General features: G+C 38.8%; 1 protein-coding gene across 1 annotated transcript; it reads right to left on the reverse strand.

The window, feature by feature from the left end:
• Nucleotides 1-319: 319 nt before the first annotated feature.
• Nucleotides 320-16,624, reverse strand: LOC143881704 (dnaJ protein homolog). Its single transcript, XM_077384958.1, has 6 exons — nucleotides 16,212-16,624; nucleotides 1,989-2,154; nucleotides 1,614-1,755; nucleotides 1,224-1,500; nucleotides 919-1,117; nucleotides 320-822 (listed from the first exon to the last, which is right to left on the reverse strand). Exons 1-6 carry the CDS (start codon nucleotides 16,359-16,361, stop codon nucleotides 491-493), a joined length of 1,266 nt encoding a protein of 421 aa, XP_077241073.1. The 5' UTR covers nucleotides 16,362-16,624; the 3' UTR covers nucleotides 320-490.
• Nucleotides 16,625-19,315: the final 2,691 nt, after the last annotated feature.

Here is a 19,315-nt window from a genome sequence, read left to right on the forward strand (position 1 = left end):
CCCGCATCAGATAATTGAAATGGACGGGGATCGATTATAAGGGAATGGGCACCCTCCCTCCAATGGCTAGCTTTTAGGGGTGAGTTCTACCTAACAGATACATAGTCTTAGTTAAATTATCCATATTAGATAGATACCGTCCGTCAAAATGGTTCAACAATCAATAGAACAAGAAAGAAATTAAAGCAAATAGCAGTTTAAATACAAAACCTGCATACCATGCTATTAATAAAAATAAAAATGTGTGGTGGTGGGGGGGGGGGGGGGGGGGGGGGGGGGGGGTTTGCAGGGGTGAGGGCGTGGGATGAGATTGATACCGTCAGTCAAAATGTCATGCCGGTTCAACAATCAATAGAACAGGAAAGAAATTAAAGCAAATAGCAGTTTAAATACAAAACCTGCATACCATGCTATTAATAATAATAAAAATAAAAATGTGTGTGGGGGGGCGCACGGGCGTGGGATGAGATTAACTCTCTTTCTTTGTCTCTCATTGCTGGGCGCATTGTACCCGTTGTGCACCACTATGAGCATCCTCATCCTCATCCTCATCGTAGGCCTCCTGTGCCTGAGCACTTTGTTTCCTGCGCATCTCCTCCTCAATGTTGACATCGTGTAGCGTAGTCTCCTCGCACTCATCCAATTCCATGTCAGTCAGCTGCCTCGACAACGGCCTTGCCGGCAGCACACTCTCCAACGCCTTGCACTGCTCTGGGCTCAGTGAATCTGGGAAGTCCACTGTGAAATGGATGTACAGCTTCCCCCTCATGAATGGCCTTTGGTACAGCGGCATCCCTTCATCATTTATCGCCTTGAATTGTTCTGAAATTTCAACCAAAAATTCATATTAGGTGTCAGAGAAACATAACATGTAAAAATAATAAAGAACTAACGCAATTTCAGTCAGAATAAGCTCACCAGGCTTGACAACTTCACCAGGATTCGATTTGATTAGCAATTGCCGGTTATCCAGGTGGGTCAATACAAACTGGAAGCCGCATAGGGCCTCGGTGAGTGACAATGTATGCTCCACAAACAAATCGTCACTCTTTCTCTTGAACTTGGGATGCTCCTTTTGTTGTAGCACAAACACACTGTCTCCTGTCACTGTGTCAGGCTGCAAGATACCCAAGCCATCAATAGTCAGGCAATAAATCTCTTTATTTAAGCCGCTCAAAAGTCAAAGGGATCTTCACAAGGGGCTCAGAAAAATATAATCTTACAGCTTCATCAGCTTCACCAGGGAAGGTTATCTTCTGACCATTCTGCATTCCTTTCTCTACGACAACTTCCAGTACTTTCTTCTCCTGCACAACCTTCTCACCTTTGCACTGTGGGCATCGATCTTTGTCATTGATTGTTTCCCCAGTACCCTTGCACTCATTGCAAGGATGCTGCATCTGTTGGATCATAGAGGGCCCAAGGTGCCTTATTGATACCTTCATGCCAGAACCTTGACACCCAGCACATGTCATCGAAGCCCCTGATTTTGACCCTTTCCTGCCACCATTAAAAACCAGTTCATTAAAATCATCTTAAAAACCAGTTCATTAGAATCACCATCCAGCCGCATAAGACTATAGGAGGATGACAGTCCATCAAGAGTAACTCACCCCTTGCACTTGGAACAGATGACATTTCGAGAGAGTGACAATTTCTTTGAGGTCCCATTGTACAGCTCTTCAAGAGAAACCTTGAGAGGATGGATCACATCCTCTCCCCTTCTCTGCCTTCGTCCTCTGCTGCTTCCACCACCTGGCCACCAAAAAAGAATCAAATATTAGGATCTCCCATAAATATTAGATAGGAGAGGGGAATGGGACAAGATTGTTTCACAAATTGCAGCATGCATTACTAAAGACAAAATAGCAACAACAATTCGAAGCGCTGGAGCATAAATTATTGGATTGGGTGCGCCGAACAGGCGACTCAATTCATCATGATCCCATTCTATAGCAGCAATTGAAAAAAGAATAAGAAAAAATTACCTCCAAAAGGATTGCCACCAAAGAAGGATTGGAAAATATCAAAAGGATCATGTCCTCCTGCACCTCCACCCATTCCTTCCTTGAGTGCATCCTCTCCATATTGATCATAGATTTCACGCTTTTCAGGGTCGCTCAAAACCTCATAAGCCTGAGCTAACTCCTTGAACTGCACAAAACAAGTATGCAATTCAAGGCCTATTCAACTGCAACAGGATGTTGTGAACAGTATGTCATACAACAACAGGATGTGTCATCTATCCAAGCAATATAACAGATTCAGAAGCAGGAAATTACAAGTAGCAACCACAAGGTAGCTCTCCAATAAACAGTGGGGGATCAAGGGATTGGTCAATAAATGGAGATGTTACTTTATATTTCCAAACTCGACCAAAGCTAACACTTAAAAAGGAAATTACACTGCATTACAACATGAGCTTCTCACCAGTTGGTTAGACAACCCAAGATGAGTTCACCTCACTTCTCAACTTAACACCTGATTGTAAGGTCAGTGGCCTTCAAATTAGACAGGCAATAGTCAATTTATTCAAAGGCCATGGATGCATCATTGTGATGTTTTGTCACAGCTTACCAGAAAAGAGAACCTTTATATAGCAACAATCATTTTTTATTGGCTTATATAGCAACAATCCTTGATCAGCAAGAAATTAATTGACTAATAAAATTGAATAAACTATAAATATTCTAACAGACCCAACAAGCAAAAATGAAGAATGGGTTAAAAGATTTCAGGGGTTTCCAATGAATTTACAAAAACATGAATAATCTAACAGAATTGGCAAAAACAGAAACAAATTATATATGAGGAAAGTGTTTTTGCGCACGGGAGCTCCCTGCGCACAAGTGGCTTAAAAAGCCACCGATTGGTTCGTATGGCGGGTCCACAAAAAGTGACCAATCGGTGGCTTTTTAAGTCACTTGTGAGCAGGGAGCTCCCTGCGCACGTGCGCAGAAACACTTTTCTCATTATATATATATATATATATATGAGGAAAGTGTTGGTGAGCTTAAGCAACTTATGGTGAGCTTAAGCGCCCAATCACATGGGGGCCTATTTTGTTAGGATGATCCAAAGCATTCATTTGAAAGGCCCTTGCATAGATGGGGTGTGTACCAAAAATGAGCTCCATAGGATCATCCTAACCCATCCATTTGTGGAGGTCAAAATGGACAGACATTGTTTGTCCACAAATCTGCCCATTTTTGTCCTCCACAAATGGAGGGGTTAGGATGATCCTATGGAGCTGATTTTTGGTACACACCCTATCTATGATAAGGCCTTGCAAATGAATGGTTTGGATCACCACAGAAAATGTGGAACCCATGTGATTGGGGAGCTTAAGCGCACCATAAGTTTGGTGAGCTTAAGCTCACCAACACTTTCCTCTCTCTCTCTCTCTCTCTCTCTCTCTCTCTCTCTCTATATATATATATATATATATATATATATATATATATATATACATATATATATATAGCAAAAGAGAAAAGGAGAGAATTATTTGAATTTCTCCCAAAATTCTATGAGAATTACACATCACTTTTTTTGACTTTTTTTAACAAAGGCACCCATTCAACCCACATATTTTCAATCCTACCCCCTCCTTTATGATTTTTAACAATGGCACCCATTAAAGCCACATAATTTCAATCCTACCCCCCTCCTTTATGCTTTTTTAATTATGGAAACCTCTATAGATTGGAGGGCTAGGATCAGCCTATGGAAATGATTTTACGGGCACAACTTATTGATGTTGTGTTCCATCACATGGACGGTTTGGATCAAACTATGATGTGGTCCGTACAGTTCTTTGTCGGCCCGTGCATCGCACGGGGTTTTTTACCAGCATATATATATATATATATATATATATATATATAGAGAGAGAGAGAGAGAGAGAGAGAGAACGGTTTCTACACACAAGTGTAGCTAAGTAATCTACACACTACATTGCTCCCATAATTTAGCTCATCTCTGGACTACGGTATTGTTGTATCTTTTATGGGTTTTGCCATGTTGGGAGTGTGTTCCCTTTTTGTTGGCGTTTGAGCCCCCCTAGCTATGTTAATTACGTTTTTATCAATGAATTCTGGTAGGGGTCCTGCCTAACCCTAGCTTACTGATCAAAAAAAAAAAAGTAATCTACACACTAGCTTAAAATACAGTGGAGGGCATATTGTTTGGGTGATCCAAACCATTCATTTGATTGGCCTTCACATAGATAGGGTGTCCACAAAAAATCAGCTCCATAGGATCATCCCAACCCTACGATTTGTGGAGGTAAAATGGACGTGTATAAACCTTCACAAATCTGTCCATTTTTTGTCTCCACGGTTCTAAGGGTTAGGATGATCCTATGAAGCTGATTTTATGGGCACACCCTATCTATGTGAGGGCCCATCAAATGAATACTTTGGATCACCCAAACAATGTGGGCCCCCACTGTATTTTAAGCTAGTATGTAGATAACTTATCTACACTAGTGTGTAGAAACCGTTTTCTCATATATATATATATATATATATGTGTAGAAACCGTTTTCTCATATATATATATATATATATATATATATGAGAAAACGGTTTCTACACACTAGTGTAGATAAGTTATCTACATACTAGCTTAAAATACAGTGGGGGCCCACATTGTTTGGGTGATCCAAAGTATTCATTTGATATATATATATATATATATATATATATATATATATGAGAATGCATTTGCTGCGCTCGAGCACAGAAACAGGGTGGGGCCACATTTTGGGTGGGATCCAAAGCATTCATTTGATGGGCCCTTTCATGGGTAGGGTGCCTACCAAAAATCAGCTCCATTGGATCACCTTAGGGTGTCCATTTGTGGGGCCAAAAATGGACAGATTTGTGGACAAACAGTATCTGTCCATTTTTGGCCCCACAAATGGACACCCATTGGTGATCCAATGGAGCTGATTTTTTGTAGGCCCCCCATCCATGATGGGGCCTTCCAAATGAATGCTTAGGATCACCCCCCCAAAGACCCCACCCCCCTGTTTCTGTGCTCGAGCCCAACAACCCTTCTCTCTCTCTCTCTCTCCATATATATATATATATATATATATATATATATATATATAAGGAAATGGTTTGTGTGCAGTTGCACAGATAAGCTATTTGTGCATGGCTCACAAACCATAGGGCCACATTTTTGGGGGGATCCAAAGCATTCATTTGGAAGGCCCTTCCATGGATAGGGTGTGTGCCAAAAATCAGCCCTTTAAGATCATCCTAACCCTGCCATTTGTGGAGGGGAAAAATGGGCAGAAATAGTGTCTGTCCATTTCCCTTCCAACTTTGATTGGGTTAGGATGATCCTATAGGGCTGATTTTTGGTACACACCCTATCCATGGAAGGGCCTTCCAAATGAATGCTTTGGATCCCCCCAAAAATGTGGTCCCCACTATGGTTTGTGCAGCCATGCACAGATAGCTTATCTAACACAAACCATTTCCTCTCTCTCTCTCTCTCTCTCTCTCTCTCTCTCTGTATATATATATATATATATATATGAGAAAACGGTTCCTACACATATGTGTAGAGAGTTCTCTACACACTAGCTTAAAATACAGTGGGGGCCCACATTGTTTGGGTGATCCAAGCCATCCATTTTAAAGGCCCTCATATAGATAGGGTGTCTACAAAAAATCAGATCCATAGGATCATCCCAACCCTACGATTTGTGGAGGTAAAATGGATGTCTTTAAACCTTCACAAATTAGTCCATTTTTTGCCTCCACAGTTCGAATGGTTAGGATGATCTTATGGATCTGATTTTTTGTGGACACCCTATCTATGTGAGGGCCTTAAAAATGAATGGTTTGGATCCCCAAACAATGTGGGCCCCCACTGTATTTTAAGCTAGTGTGTAGATACCTTATCTACACATGTGTGTAGGAACCGTTTTCTCTCTCTCTCTCTCTCTCTCTCTCTCTCTCTCTATATATATATATATATATATATATATATATATATATATATATGAAAAGGTTTCTGAGCTCGAGCTCAGCCTAAGCTAGAGCTCAGAAACCATATCTCCCATAGTTGTTTGATTCATCCAACCCATTCATTCTATAGGTTATGATTAGGATTATGGCTGCGGTTAGGATTGTAGGTTATGGTTAGGTTTATGATTTGTGGAGGTTTAAAATGGATGGCTAGAAGATGTTCTTCTATAGATTGAATGGTTAGGATTATGGTATGGAGATGGTTTGTTAGGGATAGCCTATCAATAAGAGGTCCTATAGAATGAATGGGTTAGATGAGTCAAACAACTATGGGAGATGGTGTATTGTGAGCTCTAGCTCAGCCTGAGCTCGAGCTCACAAACCTCGCCCTCATATATATATATATATATATATATATATATATATATATATATATAGAGAGAGAGAGAGAGAGAGAGGAAATGGTTTGTGAGCAGCTGCTCATATATGAGCAGAAGCTCACAAACACATGTGGCCCCACAATTTTTTTTTTTTTGGTGGGGGGGGGTCCAAAGTATTCATATGGAACGCCCTTCCATGGATAGGGTGTGTACCAAAAATCAACCCTATAGGATCATCCTAACCCTACCATTTGTGGAGGGAAAAAATGGGCAGACACATTTTACTAAGATCAGTGTGGTTGTAACCAGCCGGATAACCATATGCTTCGACCAGCATTGAATGCAATAGGTCCTGGAGACTTCTTGGTTCATCATGCTATTGCTCTAGGTTTGCATAAAAAAAGAAATTCAAAACGAATCTTAAATCCTTTCTAAACCAATGGTAAGTAGAGTACCTGGGAAAAAAATTAGCTTGACATGTCTCCTAAAATCTCTCAATATCCAACTTTCAAAATCGAAAGCAACACTCTTCCGGATCTCTCACTTTTCGACCATATCCCATCCCATAAATTTTGTAAAGACCTACCCTTGTCAATCCCTGTCTAAATTAAAAATCTAGATCATTAGCACCGTAGGATCTATAATTAAGTAATGGGATCGACTTCGGATCTTTTGATATTCTCATTTATTCGTTTTTTTTCCTCATTAGATCAAGTGATCTTAGAAATCAACGGCCCTATTTTGTCCCTAAAATTCTTAAACACAATTAAATAATCAGAACTCTTCCATAGAATTAATTTTCTGCGAAAATATTTCACAATTAGAATAGAAGGGGCAAAGAATTTTTGAAATGGGATTTGAGTAACAACACTATTAAACCTAACTTGGAGATAATATAAAAAGGGGTATTTGAGTAATATCTTGTTAATGAGGGGCAAAGTTGGAATTTTACTTAAATTGAGGGAGATATAGCAACCTCCCCAAGCTAGTGGTCGTGCACAACTCCTAGAATTTGAAGTGGGCGTATGCACAGTGGGCCACAATTAGGAGTGCCATTACCAAAAAGAAAAGAAAAATAAATTATATGGTGTTTCTTTTATTTCTTTTATTAGTTATCTTAAGCATTAAGGTAGACATTTAAGATACCTAAAAAGAATGGAAGCTTGCAAATCTAATTAGATTTGTTTAGGAATTAATCTCACAACATAGAAAGTAGGGTTTGCTTTTAAGTAAGAAGAAGCCATTGTGTGGCTTTTCTCCTTAGTCTCGCCCAAAACTCTCACGGCAACAGTAGATTGAAGAAAAGAGAGAGAGAGAGAGAGAGAGAGAGAGAGAGAGAGAGAAGAGAAGTAAGGAAATAGAGAGAAGAAACCATTAGCCCTTCTCTTCTTCTGCAACCTCCATCCTTCTTCTACAGCAAGTAAGTATTCTTATTTTAAATTCTTGGATTTACACATCACATGTATTACAAATAACATGCCCAGATTTATGCTTAATCATATTCGTTTTTCTCATGCACCACGCCAAATCAAGCAAGAAAATAAACCCCAATTTTATTTTCCTCTGATTTTGTGCCCAAGGTACATTCAATAAAATACCCAAAACTCCACATCACCATGAATCAGACCTATTCAAATCTCTTCTATCCTCACCTTCATGGCAATCCCAAAACCTGTAAATCAAGGAAATATTTAAGATGGAAGACAAATAGAATGAACATACAGGGAAAAAGATGCTGGAATATACTTAGGGAAAGTGATATATCCAGCCCTTTTTCCTCCTTGGGCAACCCTTTAAAGGAATAACAAGTTTATCTCTTTTACTACAGGGGTTGCCTCGGGTAACTTATGGGGGGGAGTAATATATTTTTCCCCAAAAAGAAAAGAACAGGGAGGCTGCTGATGTGGGCGTTCCCATGTTTGGCAGCATATCTTTCTTATTTTATGCAGCAGATTTAACACTCAATATTTTGATAACCACACATCATCAACCTGTCTTTTCCTATTTCTATCGCACAAACCTGCCGGTTTTGAACACACCCATGTTTGATAAATACACACCAACAATTTGTCTTTTTTGGTATAACAGGTGGTTGATTTTAAATACTACATGTTTTGATAACCACACAAAAATAACTTGTCTTTTCTTAGGATAGTGTAGCAAACGGCTGATTTTAATACTCCAAAATCTTGTAAAATACACAGACTCAGTTTGCCTTTCTTGATTGATGAACAGTTGCTGATTTTCAGCCCAATAACATTTTGATAACTGCACAAATTAAGATTGTCTTGTCTTATTTTCATGCGAAAACCTTCACAAGCAAGGTAGTCACAATTGTGTTTTGACATATTTCACTTCACGAACAGACCTTCACTTGAGAAATAAATGTATTTAGGCATGTTCTTCACAAAAAGGTCTATTCGTATACTTAACACTCTTAAAAGGACCATTTTATAGGAGTAAGGAAAATAATGAAAGGCTTCACAAAGCAATCTTAAGATAAAATGGTAAGCTTATGAAGAACTCAGAATAATGGTATGTGTGTGGCCTTACTTCCAGGTTGATCACTTCCTATTCTTGTTGGGACTTTTCGGTTTCTATCTTCACTCAGAATTTGAAAAGGCAGGTGACAGCAAGACCTTGTTTTGTAATGGTTTCAATATAACTTGTTTCATGCAAAGTAATCTTACGTATATAATTTTCTTAGTGATAACTGTATAGCTCACTATACTTGTTTACTTGAAATGAAATTAATAATAAACTGTTTCTAACCTTTATGTGAAAGAATGCAGGAAAACAAGGCAAAGGTAACGTACTTTAAAATCTCTATTTGCATATCATACAGGGGAGAGAGTGAAGGGGAAATTAAGGGTGTGGTGGTATCATCCTGGGACCTAAGGTCCAAAGGCAAACGCGAGAAGCGTGTACAGCCTTTCGTTGGCAAACCATCCAAAGGGATAGTATCCCCGAAACGGCTCGGCATTAAATGCGAGACCGAAATCCAAGTCCATAACGCCACTACCTTTGGACAGGGGTAGTGGGTAGTCGTGCGGCAAGGGCACCGGTAAGAAGGAAAAGGTCAGAAAAGAACTGGCCGAAAAGCAAATGGGAAAAAGCTGGATGTACCTGGGGAATGTGCTGTCTCATTGTACATACTCGTTGTATGCATAGTATAAACTTGAATCATTGTTCCTCATTTTTATTTATATTGCATAGATAGTGTGATTCCTTTCCAGTCTTTATTATTATTTCTAGATATTGCTAAGGATTTGGATTATATTGAATGCACATTTTATATTGTCTCTCTTACTCTGTTCGGTCTCTAGAGGACCCTGCTCTAACGTTGTTTTCTCCACCACAGGAGTTGAGGCGTTAGATGGCGGAGCGTTTGCAAACGAAGAAACCGTGGGATAAGGGATTATGTGATCGGCGAGTTCGCGTCATGGATTATTGCGCTATGACGTCTTGCGTCATTTTCTGATTTTATTTTTGACTTTCTTTAGTTTGAACTTTAGTTATTAAAACTTTACTTTTCAGTTGGAGTATGAGTATTGAAGGGGCCCCTTAGTATTATAGACTTACTTAATTTGGAATAAGATTTTTGTCGTGGTTGTTGGTTATCTTTTTTTTTTTTTTTAATTCCATGATTTTTGCGTTGTTCTTTTGCTCGTAGCGACTTGACGTAATCGGGTCGTTACAAATTTAGACCGATTTCTTTCCAAAAACAAAAACATCTAAAACTTCCCCTTTCCGCTTTAAGATATAACTCGAGCATACCTTCTCCATATCCCATGCCTCTCTCTCTCTCTCTCTCTCTCTCTCTCTCTCTCTCTCTCTCTCTCTCTCTCTCACACACACACACACACACACACTCTTATAACTCGATTCACAGAACTCACACACACAGGAAAGGATGGGATTGTTTCCTATAATATAGGGATTCTAGATCTCTCACGTTAAAATCAGTAACAAATCTCCTATGTTAAAATCAACATTGGATTGTTTCCTATTTACTCTCTCTCTCTCTCTCTCTCTCTCAATTATGCATCCCAAAAATTCTAAAAATTAGATGTCATTAGATTCTCAAAGGTATACCATTGCTAATCTATCTGATTTCTCCCCAAAAATACAGCAAAGCCATATTTTCCCTAAATTTTTGCCCCTCTATGTATCTATTTTCAAACCCATATTACTAATCTCTCTGATTTTATCCCTGGATTTTCGCCTGTGTATCAATTATCAAAACCATATTAGTTTCCCTTGCGTTTACGAAACTAGAGGATTTTTAGAAACATTATTCCTAACATTTTTTCTATACTATCCTATAGAAGAACAAGAAATTTCATATCATCCATGATCTATGATCTCTCTCTGTGTATCTCTTTTCCCTATTCACGACCATCAAATATTCAGGTTCCATTTTCCCTGCCCTCCAATTTTGTTTTTATTGTTTTCCTTACAGGCTCTTGGTTCCTATTTGTGTACGTTTTTTCTGTACTATCCTATAAAAGAACAAGAACTTTCATATCATCCATGATCTATGATCTCTCTCTCTCTCTCTCTCTCTCTCTCTCTCTCTCTCTCTCTCTCTCTCTCTCACGACCATCAAATATTCAGGTTCCATTATCCTTGCCCTCCAATTTTGTTTTTATTGTTTTGCTTACAGACTCTTGGTTCTTATTTGTGTTTGTTGTAGAAAAGAACATCGATATTACCTCTAATCTGTTATTAATCTTGCAACTAACATGAAACTAATCTTAGAATTGACTTGAACTCGAACTCCACAATGGGCCCAATGGTTGAGAGCGGTTTAGATTATCGAATGAAATTTCAAGGGCTTTTTTTTACACTGTCAAATTTCCATTTTATATAGAAAAAACTTTGAATTTGTTATGATTATTTAAAGTTGCCACAAATTTTACGTCTCTGTAGTTTCTATTAGTACCACAAAATTTGTTAGTGTTTATAACTTTATAATGTTGTTTTGTTGATCCTGTAGGGTCCCTTCAATATGAGCCACAAACTCTTTTTTGTTATGAGAAATATTATAAATAAAATGTTTAGAATCATATATTTGTCTTGACAGATTGATTGATCTGAGTATTTTTAAATAAATAGTAAGGCATGTTAGTCTTTTAAAAGAATTTAACAAAGGCAAAGCTGACTCTTGAAATCGAAACTATTGCTTCTTAATTTTCATATAAAGGCAAAGCTGACTCTTGAAATCGAAACTGTGCTTCTTAATTTTCTCTATCACTGTCGTGTGATATTCCTTAATATTAGTGATGACATCTTTTTGGAAGTCCATCCTTATGAACCCAAACCCTTTTGTTTGTCTTTTTCCTATAAATGAGATCATATTCAGAAAAGGACAAACGCAAGTGGTGGATATATCATTCTCCTCCTGAAAATTAGATATAATAGTGGGTGAGATTTTTTACTTGGAATTTTTATTTGGGTGCAGATGAGGAGCTGGAAGATGTAGGAAAGGCAAACAAAAACATTGGAATACCAGTTTTCACATGGTAAGGTATTTTTTTTAAAACAGAAATTGGATTTGATGTCTATATTTTTGCACGACAGATCTGGAAAAGTTCAGTTGTGAGAGATAAATTATTAAGCCAATGACACAACTTCTGGATCAAGTTACCTGTTCTTATTTGGATTGGAAGAGCGGATTTGCAGGCACAATGGACAGTTTGGAATGGGAATGGGCAAGATCAAAATAATCCATTTGGTGCTCCTCCTTTATCATTAGGCTAATGGATATCATTCTTTTGTGTGATAAGCCACACATTTTCCTCCCTCTTTCTAGACTACTAGCAGCTTATTATGTTCCCTTAATTTTATCTGTTTTAGTATACAAGTATTATGATGTACTCTAGACAATCATTACAAAGTTAAGTATGTTGGAGATGTTGGTGTTGCACCCATTATTTCTGTTTTAGTATACAAGTATTATGATGTACTCTAGACAATCATTACAAAGTTAAGTATGTTGGAGATGTTGGTGTTGCACCCATTATTTTTAGTTGGACGGTTTTCTATTCATTCATACAACTCAATTAGTCGTACCAAACATTTATACATTTTAAATGAAAGAAATGGTGAGAGTGATCAGAATAAAATTCAATACTAATTTCAATAATAATAGATATTTAAAGAAATATTATCAACACTACCTTATTTTGATGATTCCATTCTTTGTTTTACAATTTTTTTGTTTCTTTACCATTAAAAAAATACTAGCCATTTTCTCTCATCTATATCTCAGTTTCATTTAGCTTTCCATTTGTCGTCCTGTGCATTGTGCATTGCAAAGGTTCTTCTTGCTTCCAACTTTAAATGGGAAGCGGATTCATGGGCCTTTATATTCAGCTGTTAGCACACACATGCCGTCGGTTATTCCTTTTGTAAAAAGTGAAATTAAGATTTCTTTCACAAATTTTATGATCTTTTATTTCCAAATGTACCAATCACCTTCTCATTTTCTATTCAAAACTTAATGCAAGTGTTTTGGTTCTTCAAATATTCAGCTCTATTTTATAAGATGATTTTAATTATACCATTATTCAGGTGTCCACTTTGAATATAAGAAAAATGATCCATGTTTTAATTTATAAGAACTATATGTCCTTCTCCCATTTTTTTGCATTCCCAACTTCAATCTTTTTATGAATGCATCCAATTTTTTTAAAAGAAAAAAATAATTCCAAAGCATGTTTTTTTCTCGCCCCGTGCATCGCTCGGGTGTCCCACTAGTATATATATATATATATATATATATATATATATATATATATATATATATATATATATATATATAGAGAGAGAGAGAGAGAGAGAGAGAGATGCTATGGAGACTGAAAGGAGCCAGAAGTGGGACGTACCAAATCTCCATATGCCACATCGCATGTGAGGGGTAGTTTTGCCCATAGTTACTGGAAACGTCCTAGTTGGATGGGAAGCTCGCTTCCCTGGAAACTCGCTTCGGAAGCCAAGTTCTTCTCCTTCCTAAATTTAGGGGAAGCACGCTTCCCTTCCGCTTCCTACGTGTTTCCTCTTAGTTAAGAGTATGCTTCTTATTTAGGTGAATTTTTCTTCCTAAAAGAATATTTCCTCCTTTTGATAATGTTGAAGGAGTGTATTTAAACAAAGAGTGTATTTAAAACTTGAAAACTAATCTTAAGTTTCAGTTGAAAATTATGTTGATCTTTTTCCAAAAAATTAACATTAAATCTACGTAAATAAAACATGTGAAACTGTAAATTTTCAAAACTTATAATTCTAATTAGTGAAGTCTTCTTTTCTACATGTAATTTTTCCTTGTTCTATCCCTTCCTCCCTAACCTACTACAATTCTACGGAATTGGTTCTTGAGTTCTCTCTTGAGATCTTCCCAAGAGTCGAAGGTACACAGCCCATTCTGAATATCTTCATATTGAGTCTCTTTCTATGTACTTCTTGTATGCTTCCTATGAGGCTTATTACATGCTTCATGTTGACTTTCAATGGCAATTCTCAAAATTTATTTATTTACTTTCTTTAAAGCTTTCCGCTTCCCGCATTTTCTCTTTTCTCACTTCCGCTTCCCACATCGCTTCTCACACTCGCTTCCCACTATGGCAACAATGGTTGCCATTTCAAGGGCTAAAAAGCAGAAAATCAAGGAGAAAGATTGCTAACGTGCGAATAGGCTATTTGTTTGGTTCCACTCCCAATTTTCCCTGCGCTGTATTTCTGTTATAAAGCCTCTCATTGGTTCGTTTAGCGAGCCCACCTTTGCGGGCCCACAAAAAGTGACGAATGGGAGGTGTTATAAACAACTACAGTACAGGGAACTCTCTGAACACTTTTCTGCGCTCGAGTGCAGGAAACAAGGGTGGGGCCACATTGCTGGGGGGTGATATTGAACCGTCTCTACCTCCTGCTGCAACCTTTGCCTTTATCTCTACTTCTGGGTCTCGATCTTGAACTCAAACTGATGCCTAGTATCCGATACCTCCATTTTTGCCATGGATTTTGTCTATGTATATGAAATTCCAGAGTTCTTTTTCCCTTCCCCACCCGCCACCACAACCCACTGGCCTTGCTGACTTCTTGTTCCTTTCAGGCTAGGAACCGAGACTTGTGGCAAGTTGCTCGTAGAAAAAGTGCTCTTTCCGACCTTGGTAGGTGAAATTCCATCTTTTCTTTCTTTCTCCCCTTTCTTTGGATTTTGTATATTAGTAAATGGTTTATGAGCTCAAGTTGAGGTAGAGTTTTTAAATAGGGTGGCTGCCTATGTTGTTTGGGTTATGTTAGATATTGATTCTATAGGACCTAACATAGATAGGGTGTACCTAAGAAATCATCTTGATAGGATCGTTGATTTGTGGAGATTTAAAATGGACGTCTACAAAATGGTCCATTTTGTGCCTCTACAGATCGAACGGTTAGGAGGATCCTATGGAGATGGTTTCTTAGGAACAACCTAAGATACAACGCCCCCTTTGTGTGTGTGTGTGTGTGTTTGTGTGTAAAGGGTTCCTGTGCTCGAGTGCAGGAAACAGAGGTGGGGCCACATTGTTGGGGTGATCCTAAGCATTAATTTGGAAGGCCCCATCATGGATGGGGTGTGTACCAAAAAGCAGCTTCATTGGATCAACATAGGGTGTCCATTTGTGGGGGTGAAAATGGACAGATACTGTTTGTCCACTAATCTGCCCATTTTTCACCCCACAAATGGACACCCTAAGATGATCCAATGGAGCTGATTTTTGGTTGACACTCTATCCATGAAAGGGCCTTCCAAATGAATGCTTTGGATCCCCTCAACAATGTGGGCCAACCTGATACGCCTTCTGGTATCAGATCTGAAATGGAACAGAGATTGGAGAAGAGGGAGAGAACAAAGGAAGAAGAAAAAGAGAGGGAAAGGAAAACAATTTGAATTTTCTTACTTTCTTTTCAGCTCACTTGCCCTTTTAAAGGCTACATCAGTTTGTTATTCAGTTGGGATCTGTCAGATCTGTTCCTAACTAATCCTCCTCTAATACACTCATTAACTACTAAGTATCTCTTTTACTAAGGATTAACATAATCCGACATCCATGTTAGTTTATTTCTGACTCTGTGTCTGATAATTCCTCGTTTATCTTTCTGTACTTCTATCTCTGCAGGTGCCTCCTGAGTGATTGTCGTCCCTTGATCCTCAGTTCTATCACAACCCCTGTTTTTGCACTCGAGAGCAGAAACCCTTTACTCTCTCTCTCTCTCTCTCTCTCTCTCTCTCTCTCTCTCTCTCTATATATATATATATATATATATATATATATATATATATATATATATATATATATATATATATATATATATATATACATAGAGAGTAAAGAAGACGGATGTGAAAATATTGCAATCTACCTAACCCAATAACAAATGCCATCAAAACCATAGAAAAAATCTGAAATTCATGGAAGCAATGGCATTTTCAAGATATGTAAAAGGAACTACTTATAACCTAGTGCCTTGAGCGATGGATAGAATTAGATGGATGCTTCAGATAATCCAGAATTGAAGAAAACAGAAGATTCCAAGCTAATTTATTGAAAAGGAAATGCTAGCTTTACAAAAGGGGAATTGAAAGCAAAATACGTGTATGATAAATCAAGACTGAAATTTTAAATGGACGCAAGTAAATTACAGGCACAGAACCGCTATCATTCAAGTATAGCTCAAAATTATATAAGTTTCAAGATATTCAATATAAATGGCATCGAATGTAAATAATATAATGATAGAAATAATCCAAACAGAGGTATAAAATGATGGAAGTGTAAGAGAAGGGAACAAATGGGAATACCTTCTCGGGATCTCCCCCCTTATCTGGATGATTCTTAATGGCTGCCTTTCTGTAAGCCTTCTTCAGATCCTCCTGCGAAGCCGTGTTAGACACTCCGAGGACCTCATAGTACCTCGTATTATCGCTCTTCTTAGGCGCTCTCCCAAACATCTTTCCTCCTCCAAATAATTTATGCAAGCGTTAGATCGATAGCAGCACAAAGGAAACCCTAAGATCTCACTGATTTCTCTGTTTCATTGCAGACGGGAGAGGGAGAGGGAAGGAAATGAAGAATCTGAGAGCGAGCAGCTGCAACTGCTTCGAAACCCTAAGATCGACGGCTCCCTGCTGTTCACGAAAACGAGTGTGTTGAGAATTGAGATCCCTGCGTTTTGGAACGATGGAATAGTCCGGAAGGACCTCGACTTTACCTAGGGGCGGAGCCAGGAGTTTATACTTGGGGGGGGGGGGGGGGAGGGGCAGGATTAATTTACCCTCGAATGCATTGGTCATTTGGGGGGCCATGGCCACTAAACTACCTAAGCATGCATTTACAGCCATGCAGCTTTAAAGGGATTTTGCAAGTCGAAGGGGGGGCCATGGCCCCCCTAATGCTGTAGGTGCCTCCGCCCCTAGGTAAAAAGACTTTGATACCCTTTTGACATCAACAAAGTCCTTCTTTTTCATTACTGCCTATTAACTTGGTGCGCTTCACGAGGCTTCTTTTGGTTCGTTTGAATGTGTATTTGAACCGATAGAACCTTGTGTTCGTTTCTATCTTGGCCGTCGGAAATAACTGAACTTTTTGGAATGCTGACAACTCAAAGTCAATCATTATCTTCTCTCACTTCTTTCTTGGCTTAGAACGGTAACGTTATTGAATACGTCTCTTTTGGCTTAGAATCTTTTCACTTCTCTTTTGGTCCCCACTTCTCTTTTGGCTTATAACGGTAACGTTATTGAATACGTCTCTTTTGGATTAGAATATTTTCTCACTTCTCTTTTGGCTAGAATGGTAATGTTATTGTTTGGCTTAGAATCTTTTCACTTCTCTTTTGGCTTATAACGGTAACATTATTGAATACGTTTCTTTTCGCTTAGAACGGGGATGTTATTGAATATTTTATTATTTCTCACATCCCTTTTGGCTGAGAACGCCCCCGGAATATCAAGTACGTGAAACACCCATCGTTCGAAGATATCAAGTACGCCGCCGGAATATAGAGTACGCCGCTGGATTTTCTGGGTTCAAACATGTGTTCCAAACGTATCGAGTACGCCGTCGGAATATTAAGGTGTACACAGGCGGAAATAGCGTGTAAGCCGGCGGAAATAATAGGTACGTCAGCATAAATACCTAAGCATTGGTCATTTGGGGGGCTATGGCCACTAAATGAGAACGGCGATGTTATTGAATATTTTATTATTTCTCACATCCCTTTTGGCTGAGAACGCCCCCGGAATATCAAGTACGTGAAACACCCATCGTTCGAAGATATCAAGTACGCCGCCGGAATATAGAGTACGCCGCTGGATTTTCTGGGTTCAAACATGTGTTCCAAACGTATCGAGTACGCCGTCGGAATATTAAGGTGTACACAGGCGGAAATAGCGTGTAAGCCGGCGGAAATAATAGGTACGTCAACATAAATAATGGGGTACACCGGCAGATTCTAGAGTTTGCCGCCAAAATATCAAGTACGCTGCCGGATTTTCTGGGTTCAAGCATGTGTTCCAAACATATTGAGTACGCCGCTGAAATATCGAATACGCCGCCGGAATATCAAGGGGTACGCGCGGCGGAAATAGGGTGTAAGCAGAAATAATGGGTACGCCGGCGGAATCTCATACAGAGATGTGGTATTATTAGAAGATGCCAACGTTCCATATTGATGTCCATGTGTAGTGGATCCACCGTCTATGCATATTGGCGACAACCAAGATTTAAACGAACCCGAGGAACTCTGGGTTCAAAGAAAGATTTCAAATCCAAACCAAACCGCCTTGTATAAAGGCGCCAGCGTTCTAAAAAGTTTTTCAACACGTGTCAAGCATCCATCCGTCTCTAGTTATTTCCGACGGCCAAGATAGAAATGAACCCAAGGTTCTGTCGGTTCAAATACACATTCACATTCAGATGAACGAAAATAAGCCTTGTGAAGCGCCAATTTAATGGGCAGTAATGAAAAAGGAGATTTATGTTGAAGTCAGAAGGGTATCAGGGTCTTTCTTCCACCCGATTTTGATGCTAGTTTTAAAAGGTACCCAAAATCCGTAATTCCTCGAAACTTGTACCCGCATTCCGTACTTTTCTCCTGTAGAAAGGACTACAACGGTGGCACTATTCCAACGACGTCATTGCTTATCGGTTATCAGTGCTGTTTTAAATGTACAAAGGTTCTGTAGGGGCTCCTGTGAGTTCAGAATTCCTCTGCAAGGAATATGGTAAACTTAAAAAACAAAAACAAAAAAGGGAGCAATATATTAGCCCCTTTTTTCCCTTGGGCCGACCCCTCGAGTGTTTTTATGACTACTCTTTTACACTACAAGCCGGTGCCCCAAGTATGAGAGAGGGGTGAATACATCATTTACCAACAAAACGGCTCATGATAAAGGAAGTGATATATTTGCCTTTTTTTTACTTGGGACAACCCCTCTAGTGTTTTTATGACTGCTCTTGCACACTCGAGGGGCTGTCCCAAATAAAAAAAGGTGAATATATCATTTCCCATGATAAAATCATCAAGTTTTTTTGTGAGACCATAAGACTAGCAGGTCCCACCGTGCAAGTTTCCACATATGCATGGGGTGAGTTGTTGTTGGAAAAATAATAGATATATGATATGTAATATGGCGAATCCCAGTGTTAGATTATTGGATAAAATCAGAATACTAATTAAAAGGGAGGCAGTTGCACTCATCCATTTAAAAGAAAAACCCTTGATTGAAAATCCCCTTCGTAGAATGAGCAAGGAATTTGAGTCATGCTACTTGGTCACTCTCCTTAAGAATTGTATTCGCCCCTACGATGCAACCGGGATCCGCGAATGACACTCCATGATAAAACAGCCAGCTAGTAGACCTGCACTCACTTATTGGTCCTCTTCAAACCACTTCAAATTTGT

This window comes from Tasmannia lanceolata, unplaced genomic scaffold, assembly GCF_043159265.1.
Source record: "Tasmannia lanceolata isolate RefF3 unplaced genomic scaffold, GAP_Taslan_0.1 ptg000002l, whole genome shotgun sequence".
In the NCBI taxonomy this organism is placed as follows: domain Eukaryota; kingdom Viridiplantae; phylum Streptophyta; class Magnoliopsida; order Canellales; family Winteraceae; genus Tasmannia; species Tasmannia lanceolata.